We start from the raw sequence: 21,839 nt of genomic DNA, 5'->3' as shown, positions 1-21,839 counted from the left end.
GATGTCCAGCAACAAAGTTAAAAAATCAAATCTTAGAAAATCTTAGAATTATCACCCATAGTTTTATTTATAAAGATTCCTGATCCAAGACCAAAGTAAAAAAAATGATGTTGCAGATTCAAAAAGTTATTATTATAAAAAAAAGTACATGTTTTAATATACTGTGTGAATAATATGCATCATAACTTGCAAAAACGTGTTAAGCTGTTATATATATTTTCTCGGTAGATTGTTTGTGAATATCTAATTTCATCTGGATAATTAAAAATAAAAAATAAAATAAAGAAACTAAAAGAAAAACTATAAAGTAAATAATAATAACAGTAAAAAATTAAATAACACAGAGGTATGTTTAGTTTGATTTACTCTAATTTAGTTTTTTTTTAGTTTTGTGACTTAGTTCTAAAAATTAAGCAAAAAGGACAAGAAAAATAATTTAAATTAAAATAATTAATAAAATAAAATAAAGATGAAAAAAGGTAGCACTTTTGGGTCAATTGTTTTTCAAGTTATCTTTATTTATCAATCAGATTTAATTTAATGCTTAAATACTTTTTTTTACAAATATGTCACTTTTGCTATATATATATATATATATATATATATATATATTAACTTTTAATTCTTGCAAATATGTTATTTTTGTTTTATTCCTGTATATTTTATCCTTTGTAAATATATCTTTTATTTTTATTTAGTCCCCTTTAATATTTCACTTTTTATTTTAATCAATGAATAAGATATCACAATGACACAACACACTTTTGATGATATTATCATTTTTTAATTTTGTGTTCTTTTTTAAATTATAACGTGACATGTGATATAATGTCATCACCGTTACACTTAACAAAAAATACGAAAGTTGGTGACTAAAAAAAAAATTAACATAGATCAAACTAAAAAATATAATTAAAGGACAAAAACCAAAAATCCCTATTTTATAAAGAAAAAAAAGGTTTATTAAGCCACTTTAGATTAATAGCCAACAGGAAATTTCCAATACATTTTATTATAGTACATTATTGTTGCTTGAACTCGTCAATCATTTTGAGCACTTCTTCACACTCAACAATACATGATAGTAATAAATTACATGACACTCGTATTTGGCGATTGTTCATCTTATTTATCTAAACATCATTGTTGCTTAATGCTTTATGCATAAGGTTACCCCTCATAAATGTTCACTCAATTTCATGGTGTACAATTCTGTTGCTAATCTTGGTTTTGCTACTGCCACAAGTGGCTCAGCAAGAAACATATTCCTCTTGGACTCGGCAAGATTAATGGTTGACACATTAGGAGGTGCACTCCAAGGAAGCCATGGAGTTACCTAGCCAATAACATTACAGTTATTGTGGTACCAAGCATCACTCCAGGACAACTACGCCTTCCCGTGCTGAATGTTATGAACCTTAAATTTGGTTTTCGGTCAAAACTACTACATCAGACCCATCATTCTTGAGGTGGCGTTCTGGCTTGAACTTGAGTGGTTCATTCCAAACTTTTGGGTTTCTCCCCAGACCCCTTATGCTTAGTAGTACATAACTATCCTTTGGTATCAAGTAATTGGCTACCACTGTCTCCTTCATATATACATGGGAAATATTAAAAGGCACAATGGGATGAAGGCGAAAAGATACTTTTGCACAAGCCTTCACAAAGTTGAGCTTAGGAATATCTGATTCTTGGACCAACCTCTTCTTACCTACCACATTGTCTAATACTTCTATGGCTTTTTGAAGCAATTTAGGCTGATTTATCATTTCTGCTAATGCCCATTCAGATGCATTTGCTGGATTGTCCACTGCTGCCATCATTAATTCCTACAAGAAGTTTAATTAAGTGTATAGTTGTTAAATATTAGACAAAGTGGTACTACACATGTGTAAGCATTTTGTTTAAAGAAAATATATGTTTTTCATTTTTTTCTTTTGATATGTTTTACTTTGAATAGATATCCTTTTTTTATTACACTACTAAAAAAAGGTTTTTTTTACGACATACCTTTGACGACGGTTGTGACAAAACCGTCTTAGTAGACTAGGTTGTGACATTTTCGTAAATATAATGCTTCTCCAATAAAGATGATTTTAAAAACCCGTCTTCAAATGAACTCTACAACGACGATTACTTATAAGACTGTCTTAGTAGACTAGGCTGTGGTATTTTTGAAATTAACTGAAAATTATTTAAGATGGTTTCGTTGTAAAATCGTCATAGAAAGCAGGGATACAAAGACAATTTTAGAAAACTGTCTTTAAGTTTAAATATATATTTAATTTTGCACATCCAGATTTGATTTCACTCTCTCTTTGTTTCTCTCTTCGAATGCCGCCCTCACGTTCGTTGAATCTTGATCTCCCGTTTTAGCCAGCCATGGATGTTTGCGTAAAAGAAGAAGTGTTGGAGACTTTGATTGTCACCAAGAAGAGGCCAAGAAACGACATTGTTTGGCACCTTCTTTGGGTTCGGTTATTTTACTCAACGATTCCGACACGGACGAAGACGAGGGGCGTGATTTGGACAGTGCAGTCACCAACACAGTGAACGGTGCACCTGTATTCTATTTTGGGTGGTTGCCAGGGTCTCCTCAAAGGAATCGTTTCTGGCTTGGCTCTCAATGGTTACACCACTGTCACCTTTGACATGAGAGGCATTGGCAAGTCCACCAGTAGGGCTTCTCTCACCGGCTTCTCCGAAGTTAAGGATGTCATTGTTGTCTGCAACTGCCTTTCCAACACTTTCTCTGTTCCTAGGATTTTGTTGCTTGGTTCTTCTATAAGTATGCTTCATTCTCAGATCTCTCACTTTTCTTATGTCAATCTATTTACTGTTTAACACATCCCATCCGCTTTTTCTACCTACATATCTTACATGTATCATTAAATTACTAGCGTATTCTTTTAAATTTTTACTGTGAAAAAAGGTGTCTTTTTTTTAAACAAAAATTGTCTTTTTTTTAATAATATTTGAACTGGGCTTATTGTTTTAGTATATCAAATATAAATTGCTTGATTAGCTCCTAGCTGTATGTTTCATAAATAAATTTTGAGCTTTTTGTTGTAATTTTAATAATTATTTCAAAAGAATTTTCTTAAAAAATATTTAATTAAATGGTCAAGTTATGACATTTAAATTCAAATTTTGAAATTCAAATTTCCTATTAATGCCAATAAAAGTGGAAATCAAGAGAGGAACAATGACAATTATAGGCTCATTATTGTGATAAAAGAAAAAAAAAGTTGGCTGGAGTTTTTTATTTTTGAAAAATTATTTTAAAAGGAAATGAGGCCATTAGCTTCTTTTTGGCTTATTCTTTGTTTCTTCTTTGTTTCTCTTTGTTTTCTCTTTGCCTCTATTAAGCCTTCTCCCTCTTTACTCTCGGGTCAATCATTTTTTCTTTGCGAGTTCTATAACCTTAGTTCTGTAAGACGTTCCTGCTGTATCCTCGGAGGTTTACGTGGGACACCGCGGATAAACTCTTTAGGTCAGTGATTGCCATGCCTCAGGAAGTTCAACCGCGTTCATGATTTTCGACTTTAGCAACAACAATCTAAAAGGTTTATCTTTCATGGATGAAGCCGCAAAACCTGTTTACATTGTCGACGCTTCCAACCCCATGCCATCGACGATAATCTTTGCTAAGTCGCTGCCTGACGTCTCAAAAATTAAGGTCTTCACTGGCCAAAATTTTCATCGCTGGAAGGAACGCGTTCATACCTTGTTGGACATGCATGGAGTTGTCTTTGTTCTTTCCACTCCCAAACCTGATGCCGCTACTGATGCCAGTCAACTTCAACAATGGGTTCAAGTCAATAAGGTATGCTGTCACACTTTGTTAAGTGCCTTGTCTAATGATCTTTTCGATGTCTACTGCTCTTACAAGGAATCCAAAGAGATATGGGACTCTCTCATGCTCAAATACACTATCAAGGACATGGTCAGATAGAGATTCATCATCACCAACTACTACCATTGGACCATGACGAAGAAAAAGACATTAAGGTACAAACAAATCAACGAATACCACAAGCTGTTGGAAGACCTAAAGACTGAAAAGATCTCTCTACATGACGAGTTCATTTCTGAACTCCTGATTGAGAAGCTATCAGAGTCCTGGACAGACTATAAACAACAGTTAAAGCACTGGCACAAACATATGTCATTGCCAGACCTTATCACCCACATTATCATTGAAGATACAAATAAGAAGGAAAGTGCTACAACAAGGACCAAAGTAATGTCTGCCAAAGCAAACATGGCACAAGACAAACCATTTCATAAGAGGTATGCCAACAAAATTGATCACAATAACAAGAATAAGTACAAATATAATAATCAACATGCTACTCCTTCTAATCCCATCTCACGTGCTCCTGCTTCTAATCATTCTTTCAAGAAAGAAGGGAGCATGTTTTGTTTATGGGAAGCCAAGACATTTTTCTCCTCAGTGCATGTACAGAGTTGTGAGAAATGACAATCCTCCTAAGACTAGGGCTAACCTAGTTGAGGGAGATGATATTATTGTTGCGGTCATTTCTCAAGTGAATGTTGTCACCAATGTGAACAAATGAGTGGTAGACTTTGGACTTACCAGGCACATATGTGCTAATAAGAGTATGTTTACCTCCTACACTATTGTGGAGGATGGAGAAGAACAAGTTTATCTTGGTAATTCGAAAACTACTCTAGTTCAAAGAAAGGGAAAAGTTCTTCTCAAGCTCACATATGGGAAAACACTGGCTTTGAATAATGTGCTACATGTTTCCTTTATCAGAGTTAACCTTGTTTCTGTAGCATTGTTGGGAAAGGTTGGGGTAAAGATATCCTTTGAGTCTGATAAGATAATTATGACCAAGAAATATGCACTTGTGGGGAAGGGTTATTGTGATCAGGGTCTCTTTGTACTCAATGTTTCTGAAGTGATTAATGATAATGCATCTTTTTCTGCTTACTTGATTGATTCTTATGATATACGAAATGCTAGATTAGGACATGTTAATCCAACATATGTTATGAAATTGCAATGACTAGTTTTAATTAACATGCATGACAAACAAAGTAAGAAATGTGAAATATGTGTTGAATCAAAATTAACTAATAAATCATGTCCTTTTGTACAATGTGAAACTAAATTGCTAGGCTTAATTCATTCTGATCTTGTTGATTTAAAACAAACTAAGACAAGAGGAGTTAAAAGTTACTTTGTAACCTTTATAGATGATTACTCTAGATATACTAAAGTTTATCTAATTAGACACAAAGATGAAGTGTTTGATATGTTCTTATCTTATAAAGCCGAAGCTGAAAACCAATTGAATAGAAAAATCAAGAGGCTAACATCTGATAGGGGTGGTGAGTATATTTTGTTTAATGAATTTTGTGAAAAAGAAGGTATAATTCATGAAGTAACCCCCCATATTCACCTGAGTCAAATGGAGTAGCTGAAAGGAAAAATAGAACCCTTAAGGAAATGATGAATGCTTTACTTGTTAGTTCCTTTACTCTTAACAACCTTTGGGGTGAAGCCCTCTTGACAACTTGTTTTTTACAAAATAGAATTCTACATAAGAAACATGTTTGAGCCCTTATGAGTTATGGACATGATATAAACCAAACCTCAAATATCTGAGAGTGTGGGGTGCCTAGCCAAAGTGATGTTACCCGATCCAAAGAAAAGGAAAATAAGATCTTAGACTTATGATTATTTGTTTATTGGTTATGTTGAACATAGTGCCGCCTATAGATTTCTAGTTCTTAAGAGTTATATGATTGAGTGTGACACCATCATAGAGACTAAGAATGCCAAATTCTTTGAGGACGTTTTCCCTTTGAGGTCTAGGACTAGTTCCAGTACCGTTTCTAGTCTTGAACAACTAGTTGAAACCTATAGTGAACCTATAAGCACGGATTTAAGGAGAAGTAAAAGACATAGGACAAAAAAATCTTTTAGAGATGACTTTCATACATATCTTATTAAGGATGATCCCTTAAGTTTTCAGAAGCTATTAGTTTTTCAGATGCAAACCTTTGGGAGCAAGCCATTAGGATTGGAATTGACTCTATTAAAAAGAATAATACATGGACTTTAGTAGATCTACCTGAGGGTGCAAATCCTATTGGATGTAAATGGATCTTTAAGAGAAAGCATAACCCTGATGGATCTATAGATAAGTATAAGGCAAGGTTGGTTGCTAAAGGGTTTACTCAGAAACCTAACATAGATTTTTTTGATACCTTTGCACCTGTTACCAGGATTTCCTCCATCTGGATTTTGATAGCCTCAGTTGCAATCCATAAGTTAGTGATTCATCAAATGGATGTTAAGACAAGTTTCTTGAATGGTGATTTAGAGGAAGAGATATATATGACTCAACTTGAGGGGTGTGTGGTGGATGGTTAAGAAAACAAAGTGTGCAAACTTTTGAAATCCCTCTATGGTTTAAAACAAATTCCTAAACAATGGCATGAAAAATTTAATGAGACTTTACTTGTTGATGGTTTTTCTAGTAGTGATGTTGATAGATGTGTGTATACAAAGTCTATGAATAATGATCATGTTATTATATGCTTGTATGTGGATGACATGCTTATTTTTGGTACACGCAATGATATAGTTTTTAAAACTAAATCTTTCTTAGCATCTAAATTTGATATGAAAGACATGGGTGAAGCAAGTGTTATTTTGGGAGTTGAAATTATAAGGAAGGGAGATAGTATATTACTATCCCAAGAGCATTATGTTGAGAAACTTTTTAGAAAGTATAAATATTATGACTTTAAGTCAGTAAGTACCCCTTATGATGCTAACTCTCAATTAAAGAAAAGTAAAGGAGAACCAATTGCTCAAACTCAATATGCCCAAATCATTGGGAGCTTACTACATTTGATGAACTTTTTTAGACCTAATATTGCATATGCAGTAGGCAGATTAAGTAGATATACCCATGGTCCTAATCAGGACCATTGGGATGCACTTGTTAGATTCATGAGATATCTGAGAGGTACCATGGATTATGGTATTGAATACAGTGGATTTCCCATAGTACTTGAAGGGTATAGTGATGGTAACTGGATCTCTGATTCAGAGGAGACAAAATCTACTAGTGGTTATGTGTTTACTCTTGGTGGTGGTGCAGTAGCTTGGAGATCAGCCGTCCAAACTATTATTGCCAGATCAATAATGGAGTCAGAGTTTGTTGCTCTAGAAATGGCTGGTAGTGAGGCTGAGTGGTTGAAAAACTTCTTAGCTAACATTCCTTTGGGAATGAAACCAACCCCCATCAATATCCACTCATTGTGATTCCAAGTCAGCAATAGTTGTGGCTAAGAATAAAACATTCAATGGAAAAAATAAACATATACAACTGAGACATAATATGGTTAAGCAATTGCTAAAAGATGGAACAATTTCCATAGATTATGTGAAGTCAAAAGGAAACTTAGCAGATCTTTTAACAAAACCCTTAGGGAGGAATATGATATTAGAAAATCGAGGGGAATGGGACTTAAGCCACTTGAAAACAAACAAGTGATGGTAACCCAACCTTTGTGACTGGAGATCCTATGAAGAAGGTTCATATGGGTAAAAACAAGTCACTTGTTAGTTATGCTAACACTCAAATTGATTTCTATCAATTTTCTTTTAGTCCTTTCCTATGGTGTGAGAAAGTGTTAGAGCTGCATTAATGAGAGGATAAATTTTATAGTAAACTTTACATGTTTGAGAAAGTTTTACATCTTATAAAGTTTTTAATGATTTTCATATCCCTTATGGGTGGTGTATGATTTGCAGCATGCACTTGATGAAATCACCTATATCAGTGTCAAGTGGGGCCACTTGCAAGAGATCTTGGCGAGATCTCTAGAGCACTAATGCATATCGGGCACGCGTATGGCCTAATAGCGCAACACATTGATAACAACAAAGACTGTGGAGGTGTCTTGTGATTGGTAGACCACTATCACATGCTAAGTGTTTTTTGTTCATATAGCTTGCTACACAAACTACATTGTGTGTAAGTCCTATATGTCTAGGTCTAGTTCCTATAGCTTTCTATACCAGGTTCGATGCATTATACCTCATGTTGACCCAGATTTTTTCTTTTATTTAATAAATGTAATTTATTATTTTGAAATATGTGGGGTTGTTGTTGTAATTTTAATAATTATTTCAAAAGAATTTTCTTAAAAAATATTTAATTAAATGGACAAGTTATAACATTTAAATTCAAATTTCCTACTAATGCCAATAAAAGTGAAAATCAAGAGGGGGACAATGGCAATTATAGGTTCATTGTTGGTGATAAAAGAAAAAAAAGTTGGCTGAAGTTTTTTTTTTTATAATGATTTTAAAAGGAAATGAAACCATTGGCTTCTTCTTTGTTTTCTTCTTTCCTTCTTCTTTGCTTCTCTTTGTTTTCTCTTTTCCTCTATTAAGCCTTCTCCCTCTTTACTCCCAGGTCAATCATTTTTTCTTTGCGAGTTCTATAACCGTAGCTACGTTCCTGTTGTATCTTGGGAGGTTTGCGTGGGACACCCCGGATAAACCTTTTAGGTCAATGACTGCCACACCTCATGAAGTTCAACCGCGTTCGTGATTTTTTACTTCAGCAACAACACTGTCTGTCTCGCTGATTACATTTTGGTTATTCCAACCATCCTTATGTCAAATTTGGAAAGGATGCCTTAGTTACTTGTTGCATTGTTGATAAGTTTAGTTTGAGGGTTTTAATCTTAAGGCCTTCCAAGTTTGAAAGTTGTTTGATGTTTGGATAAACACTCCATGCGAATTAAAAAATGCAATGACAACTCTATCTACTCTCAGGTTTGAAGCTTGCAAGAGTTGAAAGGAAGTATATATCTTTTGTTCTTCGATTCGATAAAGATGGATTTGCATATCAAGTTGTTTCCCATTTTGAGTGTTGAAATAATATCCAACTAATTTTGCATGCTTGAGTTTACATGGACTGTTAGTTAGACTTGTGGTGTTAATCCACATGCTTCTTGTCTGTGACAATTTCCCCCAGTTCATTCACGAGCTGCTTTAGGAGATGTAGTAATTCGCACCATGTGTTGCATCAATGTTCAAGACTGAAAGAGTTGCCACATATTTGAGTTATTTCTTTTATTATAGGTGCACCTATAGCAGGGTCTACCATTGATCAGATTGAACAAGTCATTGGTTATGTAAGCATAGGTTATCCATTCAGAATGAATGCCTTAATCCTTTTTGGATGACACCTCAAAGCCATCCTACAGTCACCAAAACCAAAACTCTTCATTATGGGAACACAAGATGGATTCACCAGTGTAAAGCAGTTGAGGAACAAGCTTACTTTTGCAGCAGGATGTGTAGAAACACATTTAATCGATGGGGTAGGCCATTTCCAGATGGAAAGGCCTGGTTATGATGCTGAGATGGTGGATCTCATCATTAAGTTTATTGCATCACTCTAAAGACAAATAACTGATTGTGCTGTGTGTGATTTGACTTTACTATTGGGAATTGGGATTAGTTTGTGTACAAAATCATGACCCTCATTTTCGTCCAAATCAATTAATGGGACTAGAAAACCATTCTTTTATAGTATATTTTGTCCATTTTATTTTTTCACTTGAACTTCTATTTTGTGTATGTATTTTCTTTTAGATTGGAGTATATTTTACCCTTGCTCATTCTTGGTGATGGATTCTTCCAATATGGGGTTTCTCTTTGGACTGAATATGCTTCAAAAGCACTAGGTACCATCATCAGTTGAACTCTTTGATATCATTGCTTTCAGTGTTTACTCTAAGCTGCTATTCTTATAGATGTGGCTTTTGTCTGCAGTGTATAATTGATTTGAAAAAAAAATATTTTGTGACTTTATGGAGGAGAAATTTCTGTGCCATTTTTGCAAAGTTTGCATAGTTATATATATTGAGCTTCTTGGTTGTCATGTTCAAAGACATACCATCTCAGTTTCTAGACGAGGAAAAGTATGCTAAGGAAACTTTAGGCTCTCGTGGGCAAGTAAGCATACTTTTAATTATAAGCTTTTTCTTTAAGCAACTGAGTTGAAACTTTAATGCTTTAATCTGCTTCTAGGATCCAATGTTATCATTGTTCTTAATCTTTTGATAATTATATTATAAAGTAGATGTTTCATAGCATATATGAAGGGATGAAAATATCCCACGACAGGGTATTGACACACTTTATATCTTTTGGTTTCCAGACCAAGGTGTTAAGTAGCATCCTTACTTTTTTTTCCTACAACCAAAAGGAGAGATGTTTAACAAGTAGGATTTTGATTGCCATTATCATTTTCCTTTTCGTTTTTCCATATGGGTAAGAATGTCACTTTTTATGTTGATTGTTGACTTTTGAGTAATTGAAAGTAAGTCATTTCCTTGGATATGATTTTCCTTATTTGATCTTAAATTGGCCATTGCTTTTGATTGTTACTTAGTGATAATGTGAACTGAATATAAAAAATAAAAGTAGTTGAAAGTAAGTCATATTTCCCTCAATATGATTTTCCTTATATTTTAATATTACATTAATTAATTTTATTTTTGGGATTAGAAGATATGTCATTCAAATATCATCTATTATTATTTTTTATCAAATATATAACACTCCTTTTATATTTTGTATTGTGAAGATGGTGACATTTTAATTATCATTTTATAGTATTTATCTTGAAGATAAAATATTTTATCTTTTTAGATAAATAACTACTTCTCTTTTATAATATTCATTGGGAAGATAATTTTTTTTTGTTTCTAGACAAAATATTTAAATATATTTATTTTTTAGAAATATTTTTATCATCTATTATTGTTATTCTGAAGACTAAATAATTATTATATGTAAAAGACTTTATTAGTATTCTTTTTATATAAATTTGATTATGAATGTAATGCATTAGCATGAAAAATTGAATATGAATTATTTGATGATTAAAATTTATTTATTAACATTTGCAATAGGATAAACTTAATTAAAAAGACTATATAAGATATTAAAGGCTTGAGATATGCTAACAAATATTTCTTCTTTCCAATAATAACTTTTTTGTTTGTATATTTTTCTTCCTTTTCCCCTCTTTTGTATTTGTTTTTTGAACATTGGTAGTATGTGGATTCAACGTGTAGCTCAATAAATCTTGAAAAACAAATCAAATATTGAGTTATACTAGAAATATGTCAATATTCTAGGACCTTGGCTATTGTCCTGACATAACATTATTATTATTCTAATTTTCTTTAAAATGTGATTAACATAAACACTAATTTTATTAAAATTCATGAAATTTATGTGACATGTTAATATTAGGTGTTTAAAAAATGTTTCATTCGTTTTTGTTTAAATATATATTTCACTTAATGCTGGCTACCTTGCACAACCTTGCTTGTGGTTTAAGGCTCAATTATGTTGAAACTTTGGCACAGAAACTAGAACTTTTATTTTAAGGCATAAATATTATGCAAGCTTATGAACATTTTAGGTGAGACAGAGGAAGAATTTTCAACCAGATTAGGCAATAATTTGGAGCAGTTGATTATTGCTTGCTATGCAACTTGTAGATACTATGGCAGAAATATTACGATAAAAAAAGTTGTTTCACTATATGGCCATGAATTAATTCAGAAAGGTAACAATTCCTATCTATGAATATACCTTCAGATTTTATAAATTATAATAAAGATGTTCCACTTCATTTTACTATTTAGCAATTTTTTTCATCTAAAATTTAATGTTGGCACCCTTAATCAATGTAGGATGTGTTTGGTTTGTGAAAATATTTTTTGTTCTCACTAATAATTACAAAAAGTTTACTTAGTTTTAAAGATTTATTTGCAAAAATACTTAGTTTGTGGAAATCTTTTTTGTTCGCACAAATATATGTTGAAACTATTGGAACAGAACCAGCTGGATGAGAAGAAACATAAATAGAAAAAGATTTATAGAGATTTTTATTTATTTATTTGGTATAATGTAACTACATTACTAATTTATTTGCATCTAGTTTCCATGCACAGGAACAACCATACTCATTTACATGTTTCCAATTTTATTAATAGCCACTTTAATTGGAGCAAAAATCTTCTAATCACAATATTGAGAGATGCACTATTTCATACCTTGTTTTTCATCATTTTTTTTAATTTCACTAATATTTTTAATGTTTGACCAACCAAAAGTATGTTAATTTCTTGTTCTTACCAAGGTGAGATTCTTAGGATTTGTTTAGTATGTAATTATATATATATCCACCTGTTGCTAAGTTGTATATTTGCACTTGCAAGAAAAAGACAAAATATATCATTTTGAAATTTATGTTTCATTTTTCTTCTTTAAGCATTAGTGCAAAAAAGACATTTAACGACGGTTAAAAGACATATTCAACGACGGTTATAAACCGTTTTTATAACCAGTATTTTAGAAAAGTCTATTTTTCTACGACGGTTATAAGACAGCCATCACAGAAAAATATAACTTTCTACGACAGTTGTTAGCTAACAATCGTCTTAGAAAGTGTGTTAGCTAACGACCATTTATTAGCTGGGACTGTCTTAGAAAGTGGTCATTCTAAAACGGTCGTTAGCTAACAACTTTCTAAGACGAGTCTTAGCTAATGACTGTCTTAGAAAAAGTATGTTTTCTAAGATGGGCGGTCCCAGCTAACAAACGTCTTAGAATGTCCACTTTCTAAGATGATCTCAAATAAGAACCGTCTTAGAAAGTATTAAAGCCTTTGTATATTACACTCCATTAAGATAGATGGTCATGAATACTATATTTTTAAGAGAATTTAATAATGTCACTTTTTTTTTCATTGTCTAGCATTACTCTGCACCCAATCCTAGTGGCAAGGATATGTAGAAGCATATACCATTAGCATGAGCACGACTAAAATAATACTTGCTAATCTAAAATAGAGTATTTCTCATCAACTTCATGATATTTATAAAAGCATGAGCATCTCAATTCAAAGAATGGTTACAGATATGTTCCATTCCTATAGGAGATAAGAAACAAATAGCGAAATGAAATCATAGAGTCTCTTGCAATACTTTCTAGAATTATTTTCTATTTGGTACAAAAAACAAAAAAAAGCACAAATCAAGGGCTATTTGATAAAAACAAATGTGGCTATCTGATAGAAAATGTGTTCATCTACCATGCATGCAGAATAATTTTCCAAAAGTGTGTATTTTAATATGTACAGAAGTCAATATTTAGAAGCAGAGAAACAAAAAAATATAGATCTACTAGGACCATGCCATATGAATGAAAAGAATAAAAATTAGAATAATAGTCAGAACTAGAGGTTCTAAAATTGTTTGTCATATTATAATTTATACCAAAAGCATTGTCCATCAAAAATCTTTAATTCTAAAATCAATGTCATGCCCATATTAGCACCAAACTATAAACCCTTATACGAGAACCTTTATCAATCAAATATGTCACCCATGCATGTTATTTAGCAATAGAATGTTAGGAAAAGAAAAAGGCGGTATACAAGTGTATAAATTAAAATTAAAATTAAAATTAAAATGCTACTTTAAACCGGGGTTGAAAGGGAACCTACCCATTCATAATTCTTGGGAAGGAATTCAGCTACGGTAGATTTATGTCTTGTCAAGAGCTCCTGAAACAACACAGCACCATATGTCGTTGACTCTGCTACAAAAAAGTGCATGGCACAAAATAAGGAAACTGTGATCACTACTTCTTTCATAGAATATATTCTCAATGATATAAAATATTTTATATGAAAAAATAATTGTTATTAAATTAAGGAACTAAAAGATGTATCGTGTGCTTTTAGCTCAAATTTATGAGGAAGTATAGAATATAGATTATTCCCTCCAATGAACTTTTCTATTTTACTTGGATTCTCACTGGTTCTAATTGGATTATCATTAGTAGTGACATCCAAATAACTAAATTGCATCTAATTACAATCTAGAAGGAAGAAATAAAAAAAGGACTGTAAGAGTGCCTAAAAGGGACTTTATCACTCCATATATGGGTCTAACTTACTGAGTTCAAATAAAAGAAATAAAGAATTTTGGGGGGAGATTAATAAAAGTAACCGTGCCAAAGAGGATCTAAGTTTTCATAGAATACTCCTAAAAATCAATCATGACATATATTTGGTAAACGAAAAAAAAACTGTTACTATGGAAACACTGAAGATTAGTTAGAGATTCCCCTCCGCCTTGTGTGTATTTAATATATTCTAAAAAGGATTGGTGCTATTGTACTTTTTTCTCTGCGGAAAAGAAAGCATAACCTAGGTTCCTTCCGTCCTTGGGTGTTGCCCAGTGGCTTGGCCATCGACGGAGTGGGTTTTTGCTCTCTACAAACGCTGGGGTTCCTTCTTTGATCCTAGGAAGTTTTAACTGCCTCGGTCTCTAAAGTTTTTCCTTGTTTTTCCCAATCGCGTGCCCTATCACTTTTTCTCATCTTGGGCTATGAAATAGTTGCCAGTTTGAACTGCTTTTGATGGGGAAGAATAAGGGTCGTCAATCGCACTCAGCTGCAAAGTAAATTATGGTGAAGGGTACTATCTTAGGTTCAGGTAAATCCCAAACATCTACTACTTCTGGTCTGGCTGGTTGCTTGGATGTTGTCCAAGCAAATCAGAATGCTTATACTGCTTCACAGGATAATCTTGTAGGCAAGGTACTCGTAAAAAAGGCAGGGACAAGTTCTGCAAAAACTGATGATGTCGCACACCAAGTGTTTGATAATTTGTCGGAATGCAGTGCTGAATCTGAATCTTCCCCAGAGGTTTCTTGCACCTTAGGGGACAATGATTCAACCACTGATGATGATTCATCTCACTCCTGTGGCTCTAAGTCATCACCGCAGCTAGACGACAATAAGGCTCCCACTCCTTGGGTTAATCTATTCAAAGATAACAGAAGTCCTTCCAAAGGTTTTGGAATGAAGTTCTCCCCTCCACCCTCTGATGATGAAGTGCTGTTGGAAGAAACAAATTTGCAACCCCTGGAAGAGGCTTGGGGACATAGCCTTATTGGCTATGTGGCTGGTCAATTCCCAGGAAAGAAAGCTCTGTTGGATTGCTGCCAAAAATGGGGAGTCAAGTTTTCATACTTAGCTCATGAAAGTGGTTGGCTGGTGTTTAAATTTGAGTCTGAGGACGATTTGAACCTAGTCCTCTCTGCAGGCCCTTACTTCATATTTCAAAGACCCCTATTGCTGAAGGTTATGCCAACATTCTCTGACTTTGGCAATGAGGAGCTCAGCAAGCTGTCTGGGTTAAACTCAGAAATCTACCTCTGGAGCTTTGGAATCCTCAAGCCTTAGGGAAAATCCTGTCCAATATTGGTTCGCCCATTCGATCTGACCATCTTACTGCTTCTAAGGGGTCTATTTCTTTTGCTAGAGCTTTAGTTGAGGTTGATGCTTCTTTGGAGCTCATTGATGAAGTGTAATTTAGACTTCCTACAGGGAAGACTTTTGTGCAAAAGATTGAGTATGAAAATAGACCTTCTTTTTGCACTCACTGCAAGATGATTGGGCACCGCCTCACTAATTGTAAAACTGTCACTGCAAATAAGCCTGTTCTCATCACAGCCTGCCCCACCTTGGATCAGCCACAAGTGGGTGATTCAGCAATGCCCCCACATACCAATACAGCAGGCCCCTCTGATAATCCAAAGAATGTCCAGACTAATCTGTCTGTCCCTCCTCACAGAAAACATGTTCTGGTTGCAAATCATGTTCCTGTCCTTCAAAATTCTTCTGACCTCAAAGAAACAGGGAACACTGAGTTGGATGATCCTATAGAAGAGGGGTTTGTTCAGGTGCAAACAAAACACCAGAAAAAAGGTAAAAAAAGTGCCACTCATAAAGACAACCCATATTGAGGATATGCAAGCTGATGTCCAAAGAGGAAGAAATCATAAAGCTGTAACTAGGGTCGAGGAGGCTTCCTCCCGTCCGAATCCATGATCATTGCCTCTTGGAACATCAGAGGCTTTAATTTGCCTCTGAAGCATCATGCGATGCAGAGCTTCCTTCCCTGCAAGGAAATTAACATCACGGTTGTGTTAGAAACAAAGTTGAATAAGGCTTCAGTTGAGGAAATCATGAGAAGAAAGTTTGGTGATTGGCACTTCACCCATAACATCGCTTCTCATAATGCTGGCAGAATTCTTATCCTCTGGAAGCAGGATAAGATTCATCTTTCTATTTTGGAGTCAAATGCCCAATTGATTCATTGTGCTATTGATTGTAAAACCACTGCCAAGCGCTTTCAGGTTTCATTCATCTATGGTCTTCACTCCATTATGGTAAGAAGATCTCTTTGGATAAATCTGAATAGTATCAATGCTAATATGAATTGCCCCTGGCTCCTCATTGGTGACTTCAACTCCATTATGTCTCCCACCGACCGTTTCAATGGAGCTGAGCCCAATGCTTTATGAGTTGCAAGATTTTGTTGATTGCTATTCTGACCTGGGGTTGGGAAGCATCAACACTCATGGCCCCTTGTACACGTGGACTAATGGCAGGGTGTGGAGCAAACTGGACAGAGCTTTATGTAACCAGGCCTGGTTCAATTCCTTTGGAAATTCTGCTTGTGAAGTTATGGAGTTTATTTCTATTTCAGACCATACTCCTCTAGTTGTCACCACTGAGTTGGTAGTGCCTAGAGGTAATTCTCCATTTAAATTCAACAATGCTATTGTGGATCATCCAAATTTCTTAAGAATTGTTGCAGATGGCTGGAAGCAAAATATTCATGGCTGTAGCATGTTCAAGGTCTGTAAGAAATTGAAAGCTCTTAAAGCTCCCTTGAAGAATCTTTTTAAGCAGGAGTTCAGCAACATCTCCAACCGAGTGGAGCTAGCTGAGGCTGAATATAACAGTGTGCTTAATTCTCTAAAGCAAAATCCTCAGGACTCTTCCCTTCTTGCTCTGGCAAACCGCACTAGAGGGCAAACCATTATGCTTAGAAAAGCGGAGTCTATGAAATTTGCTCAGCTCATCAAAAACAAATATCTCCTGCAGGCTGATAAATGCTCCAAATTCTTTCATGCTTTAATCAAGCACAACAGACACAACCGGTTTATTGCTGCCATAAGGCTAGAGAATGGGCATAACACTTCCTCCCAAGATGAAATTGCCCTTGCTTTTGTAAATCACTTTAGGAATTTGTTTAGTGCTCATGAGCTGACCCAAACTCCTTCCATTTCGATCTGCAATAGGGGTCCTAAGGTTCCCACCGATTGCTTTGCGGCCTTACTTTGTCCTACTTCTTAGCAAGAGGTATGGAACGTTATTTCTGTGATGGATAACAATAAAGCTCCTAGGCCATATGGTTTCAATGTTTTATTCTTCAAGAAGGCTTGGAATATCATTGGTGATGATATCTTTGCAGCAGTTAATGAATTCTTTACAACTGGAAAAATTCTAAAGCAGCTCAACCATGCTATTATTGCGCTTATTCCTAAGCATGATCAGGCCTCCCAGGTTAACCATTTTAGACTCATATCTTGCTGTAATTTGTTATACAAGATTGTATCTAAAATTTTGGCCAACCGCATAGCCTCAGTGCTTGAGACTATTATTGGGGAAACTCAAACTGCTTTCATTAAGAACAGAAAGATGATGGACAACATCTTCCTAGTTCAAGAGATTTTGCGCAAATATGCCCGGAAAAGATCCTCTCCGAAATGCCTCCTGAAAATTGACTTGCATAAAGCTTATGATTCCATTTCTTGGGAATTCTTGGATTGGATGCTTAAGTCCATTGGCTTCCCAGCCCAGTTCTGTACTAGGATCATGGAATGTGTTTCTTCCACTTCCTTTAGTGTGGCAGTCAATGGATCCATTTATGGTCACTTCAAAGGGCAGCGGGGTCTTAGACAAGGGGATCATCTCTCCCCTTATCTGTTTGTGCTCTGTTTGGAGTACTTTTCCAGAGATATGAGCAACCTCAAGGATGATGCCAATTTTAAATTTCATCCCAATTGTGCAAGTATTCAGCTATCTCATTTGGCTTTTGCAGATGATATTATGCTTCTATCTAGAGGAGATATCCCTTCTGTGTCAACTATGTTTGCCAAGCTTCAGCACTTCTATAGGGTTTCAGGGCTTTCCATCAGCTCTGATAAATCTGCCATATACTCAGCCGGTATTAGGCCTCATGAGCTTTCTCATATTCAGCAGCTTACTGGATTTAGCTTGGGTGACTTCCCTTTTAGATACTTGGGTGTTCCCCTTTTATCATCTAGATTAAATGTATGTCATTATGCTCCCTTGCTTTCCAAGATTACTGGCCTGATTCAAGGATAGAGCAAGAAGTCTTTATCTTATGCAGGTAACTTAGAGTTGATCAGAGCAGTTATTCAAGGAATTGTGAATTTCTGGATGGGGATTTTTCCTTTGCTGCAATCTGTTCTGGACCGGATCAACGCTTCGTGCCGTAATTTTCTGTGGGGCAAAACGGATATTGGCAAAAACAAGCCCTTGGTTGCTTGGTCAGTAGTTTGTTCTCCGAAAACAGAAGGGGGTTTAGGTCTTTTTAATCTCAAGGACTGGAACCTTGTGCTTCTTTTCCGTATCCTGTGGGACTTTCATTGTAAGAAAGATTCTCTATGGGTTCGGTGGGTTCACCATTACTATTTCAGAGGGAGCGATGTGTGGAATTACAATACTTCTTCATCAGATTCAGTTTTGATAAAGAAAATCATTCAAATAAGGGACTTTATTATCTCCAAAGAGCTAAGTACGGAAGAGGCCAAAAAGAGGATTCAATCTTGGAGCACCAATGAATAATTGCTTGTTGGCAAAGTCTATGAATACATTAGAGGTGTCAAGCCTACTGTTAGTTGGTGTTCTGTTATATGGAACCCAACAATCCCCCCTAAGATGTCTTTCATTTTGTGGCTTGCTAAAAGGAATCGGCTGCTTACTCTTGACAAAGTTGCTTTTTTGAACAAGGGTTCCCTCTGCCCTTTATGTTCAAATGAGCCTGAGTCAAATGCTCATTTGTTCTTTTCTTGCAGGAAATCTCTCCATGTTTGGGCTCACATTCGTGATTTGGCTCCTTTCCGCAGGCGTTTCACTTCTTTACAGCGCATTACTGACTCTTTAATTAGGGGCAGATCCACATCAGGTGTTCAAGGAAAATTACGTTGTCTGGCTATAGCAATTACAGTCTACTGCATCTGGCTGTCTAGGAACAAGCTGATTTTTTAAGATTATCAATTTTCTGTAATAGAGGTTATTAGCAAAATTAAGTTTCTTATGTATAGACAAGCGCACCTGTTGCATTTGTTTTAGCATCTTGATATAGGTCTTCTTGTATTAGGGAGACTTTTGATTTTCTTTAACTGCAAGGTATGCCCCGTTTATTATTGTATCATTTTGGGTTTAATATAATTTACATTTTTCCCAAAAAAAATATATTCTAAAAAGGACAATGGTGCCAAAACTTTCTGTCACAGCCATAAGGGTTTTGATATTATTGAGAAAGATTTTGGTAATTCATATAGAGAATGCTACTTAGACCTATTGACAGTGTATGAGATTGGAAACTCAAATATTAAAAAGCAAATTAATGTGTATGATATTATTAAGAAAATTACCTATGCATCTCCAAGGTATAATTTGTGGCGTCCCTAAATAATGGCTGGTTTAATAGTAATAATTTAAATAACAGAAACCATGGGAAATTTTTTTTTCTTCTTTTCTTTTCTCTCTCTTTTCACGGTAATTAAATTTAGAAGGAAAATTATCACTATAGAGTCCTGAATGGCCAGTTCACAACTCTATTCGGAGTCATTTCTTTCTGATCACTCATAACCTCTAAACTATTTCGCTCTTTCAAAAAGAAAAATATACCAGCCATCATTTTAGGTCGTCACGTGAAAAATAATAAAATGCGGTCAATAAACTCTTTTCAATAAAGTTTGTTAACACTTCCTTTTCAAATAACAAGATTAAACATAATTACATTCATCATCTAAAACTGTCCAAAATATGGGAGTTTGCAAAATACATAGTGACATCTAGAGCAAAGGTATCAACTATGGTGGCTTCAGCCACATATATACAATCATCAAAATTTCTATACAATAGGTCTACCCACCCAAAAATCAAAAGAGTAAACCTAGCAGTCTGAACTAGATACACCCACCCACAAAAAGTATGTAAACCTAGTCTAAGGAGCCGTCTGCTATGATGAAGAGTCTTCACTATTCGTTGTCCCTCCAAGGCCGCTCTCCTCTATAGAGTCTGCCTCAGATGCTGACATGATATCCTCTAGAGAATCCACATCAGGGAGTGGGTCCTCATCATCCTATGGAAAGTCAAGAGCATCCACAGCAGGCTCAGGAGGTAACTCCTCTGGGTCCTCTTCAGGATCTTCTTCAGAGGATGACACCTCTATCACTTGAACTGGCTCCACTAGTCGATATGGAGTAGGTGTAGGTAGTATCCACTCCACAGGCTGCTGAAGCGTGCGTGTGGGTTCCTCCGGATGTACTAATGAAGTAGCAGTGAGTCGAATCGTGCCACGGAATCGGCACCTCTCATTGCCTTCGAGGGTCTCCCAAACTCCCTCTAGGCACTCCATCACCACGCGATCATGGATTAACTGCGCTGCCATCGCGATCTACAAGAAATAAAACAAAGGGGGTAGACTTTTTCACAAGAAATCTAACTACAGGAAACAATATAATGCGTCCCATAACCGCTACGTATAGTCAAAAGGTCTCTCTCAAGGGATTTCCTCTCTAGTAATCGATTACCAAAGTATGTAATCAATTACCAGTGCTCAAACTCGAATTACACAGCTTTTGCACATGGAAACCTACAAATTACACTGTGTAATTGATTACACCTAAATGGTAATCGATTACCAGTGTCCTATCTCCCTGTGTAATCGATTACACCCAACTGGTAATCGATTACCAGTGCCCTATTACTCTGTGTAATTGATTACACACAATTGGTAATCGATTACCAGAGGCCATTTTAACATCCTGTCTCCATTTTTAAGCCTTGTAATCGATTACACACCCTTGGTAATCGATTACCAGAGGCCAAATTCCAGATACCACTCAAGATTCATAGCTGGCCAGCCGCCACACAAGCCTCCTTGCTTTGTGGACTTTGTTCTTTTATTGGTTGATTGCCAGGAGCTCGCCTGTTTAGGTATGTCACAGGTTCTCACTGACTGGCTATGCCCGGGTTGGGTCGGGATTGGTAAAGCTTGGTTTTGGGCAATAGCACCCCACCTGACGTCCCCAAGGTCTCCTGACCCCCGCGACATATCTCCAGGTACCACTCTGTGGTCAACAAACAAAAGTAGGAAGACTGACTCTTCCACGCTTTCTCACATCAAGCTTAGTGGATTATGGGGCACCCGCCATATGTGGTACTAGGTGGCGATCGGGTGATGGCGCAAATCAACTCTCCCACTTCCACAAATCAAACATTAACGTACCATCCCCAGTTGCCCACCTTCAAATTGAGCTCACGCACTCCCACGTAGCCCTTATCCTCGTTCCTCTCAACACCGGGTCCCCATCAACCCTTCCAAGCTTTCACAATATCCAAGCAATTCAATTTCCAAATATCATGAACTACCCTAAACCAAGAAAACAGAGTAGAGGCAGAAAACTCTGCCCAAAACACATTGAAATATCACAGCTTTCCTTATTCATATACTCCAGTAACATTCTCTTCGTTTCAATTCGTTAACCGTTGGATCTCCTTGAAACTTTTACTGGAGGTTCCTAGTACATAAATCTACATTTTGACCGTTGGGATCTTCTATAAAATGTCTAGA

General features: G+C 35.5%; 1 protein-coding gene and 2 pseudogenes across 1 annotated transcript; 2 read left to right on the top strand and 1 right to left on the bottom strand.

The window, feature by feature from the left end:
• Positions 1-1,177: 1,177 nt before the first annotated feature.
• On the bottom strand, positions 1,178-1,823 carry LOC114373182 (annotated as a pseudogene).
• A 730-nt stretch (positions 1,824-2,553) lies between these two features.
• LOC114373181 lies at positions 2,554-9,465 on the top strand (annotated as a pseudogene).
• Positions 9,466-16,438: 6,973 nt separating this feature from the next.
• Positions 16,439-17,302, top strand: LOC114373180. Its single transcript, XM_028330710.1, has one exon. The coding sequence runs from the start codon at positions 16,439-16,441 to the stop codon at positions 17,300-17,302; it is 864 nt and encodes a 287-aa protein (XP_028186511.1).
• Positions 17,303-21,839: the final 4,537 nt, after the last annotated feature.

Source organism: Glycine soja, chromosome 11 (genome assembly GCF_004193775.1).
Source record: "Glycine soja cultivar W05 chromosome 11, ASM419377v2, whole genome shotgun sequence".
Taxonomy (NCBI): domain Eukaryota; kingdom Viridiplantae; phylum Streptophyta; class Magnoliopsida; order Fabales; family Fabaceae; genus Glycine; species Glycine soja.
Note: the sequence above shows the minus strand (reverse complement) of the source record. Positions and strands in the feature narration are given on the sequence as shown.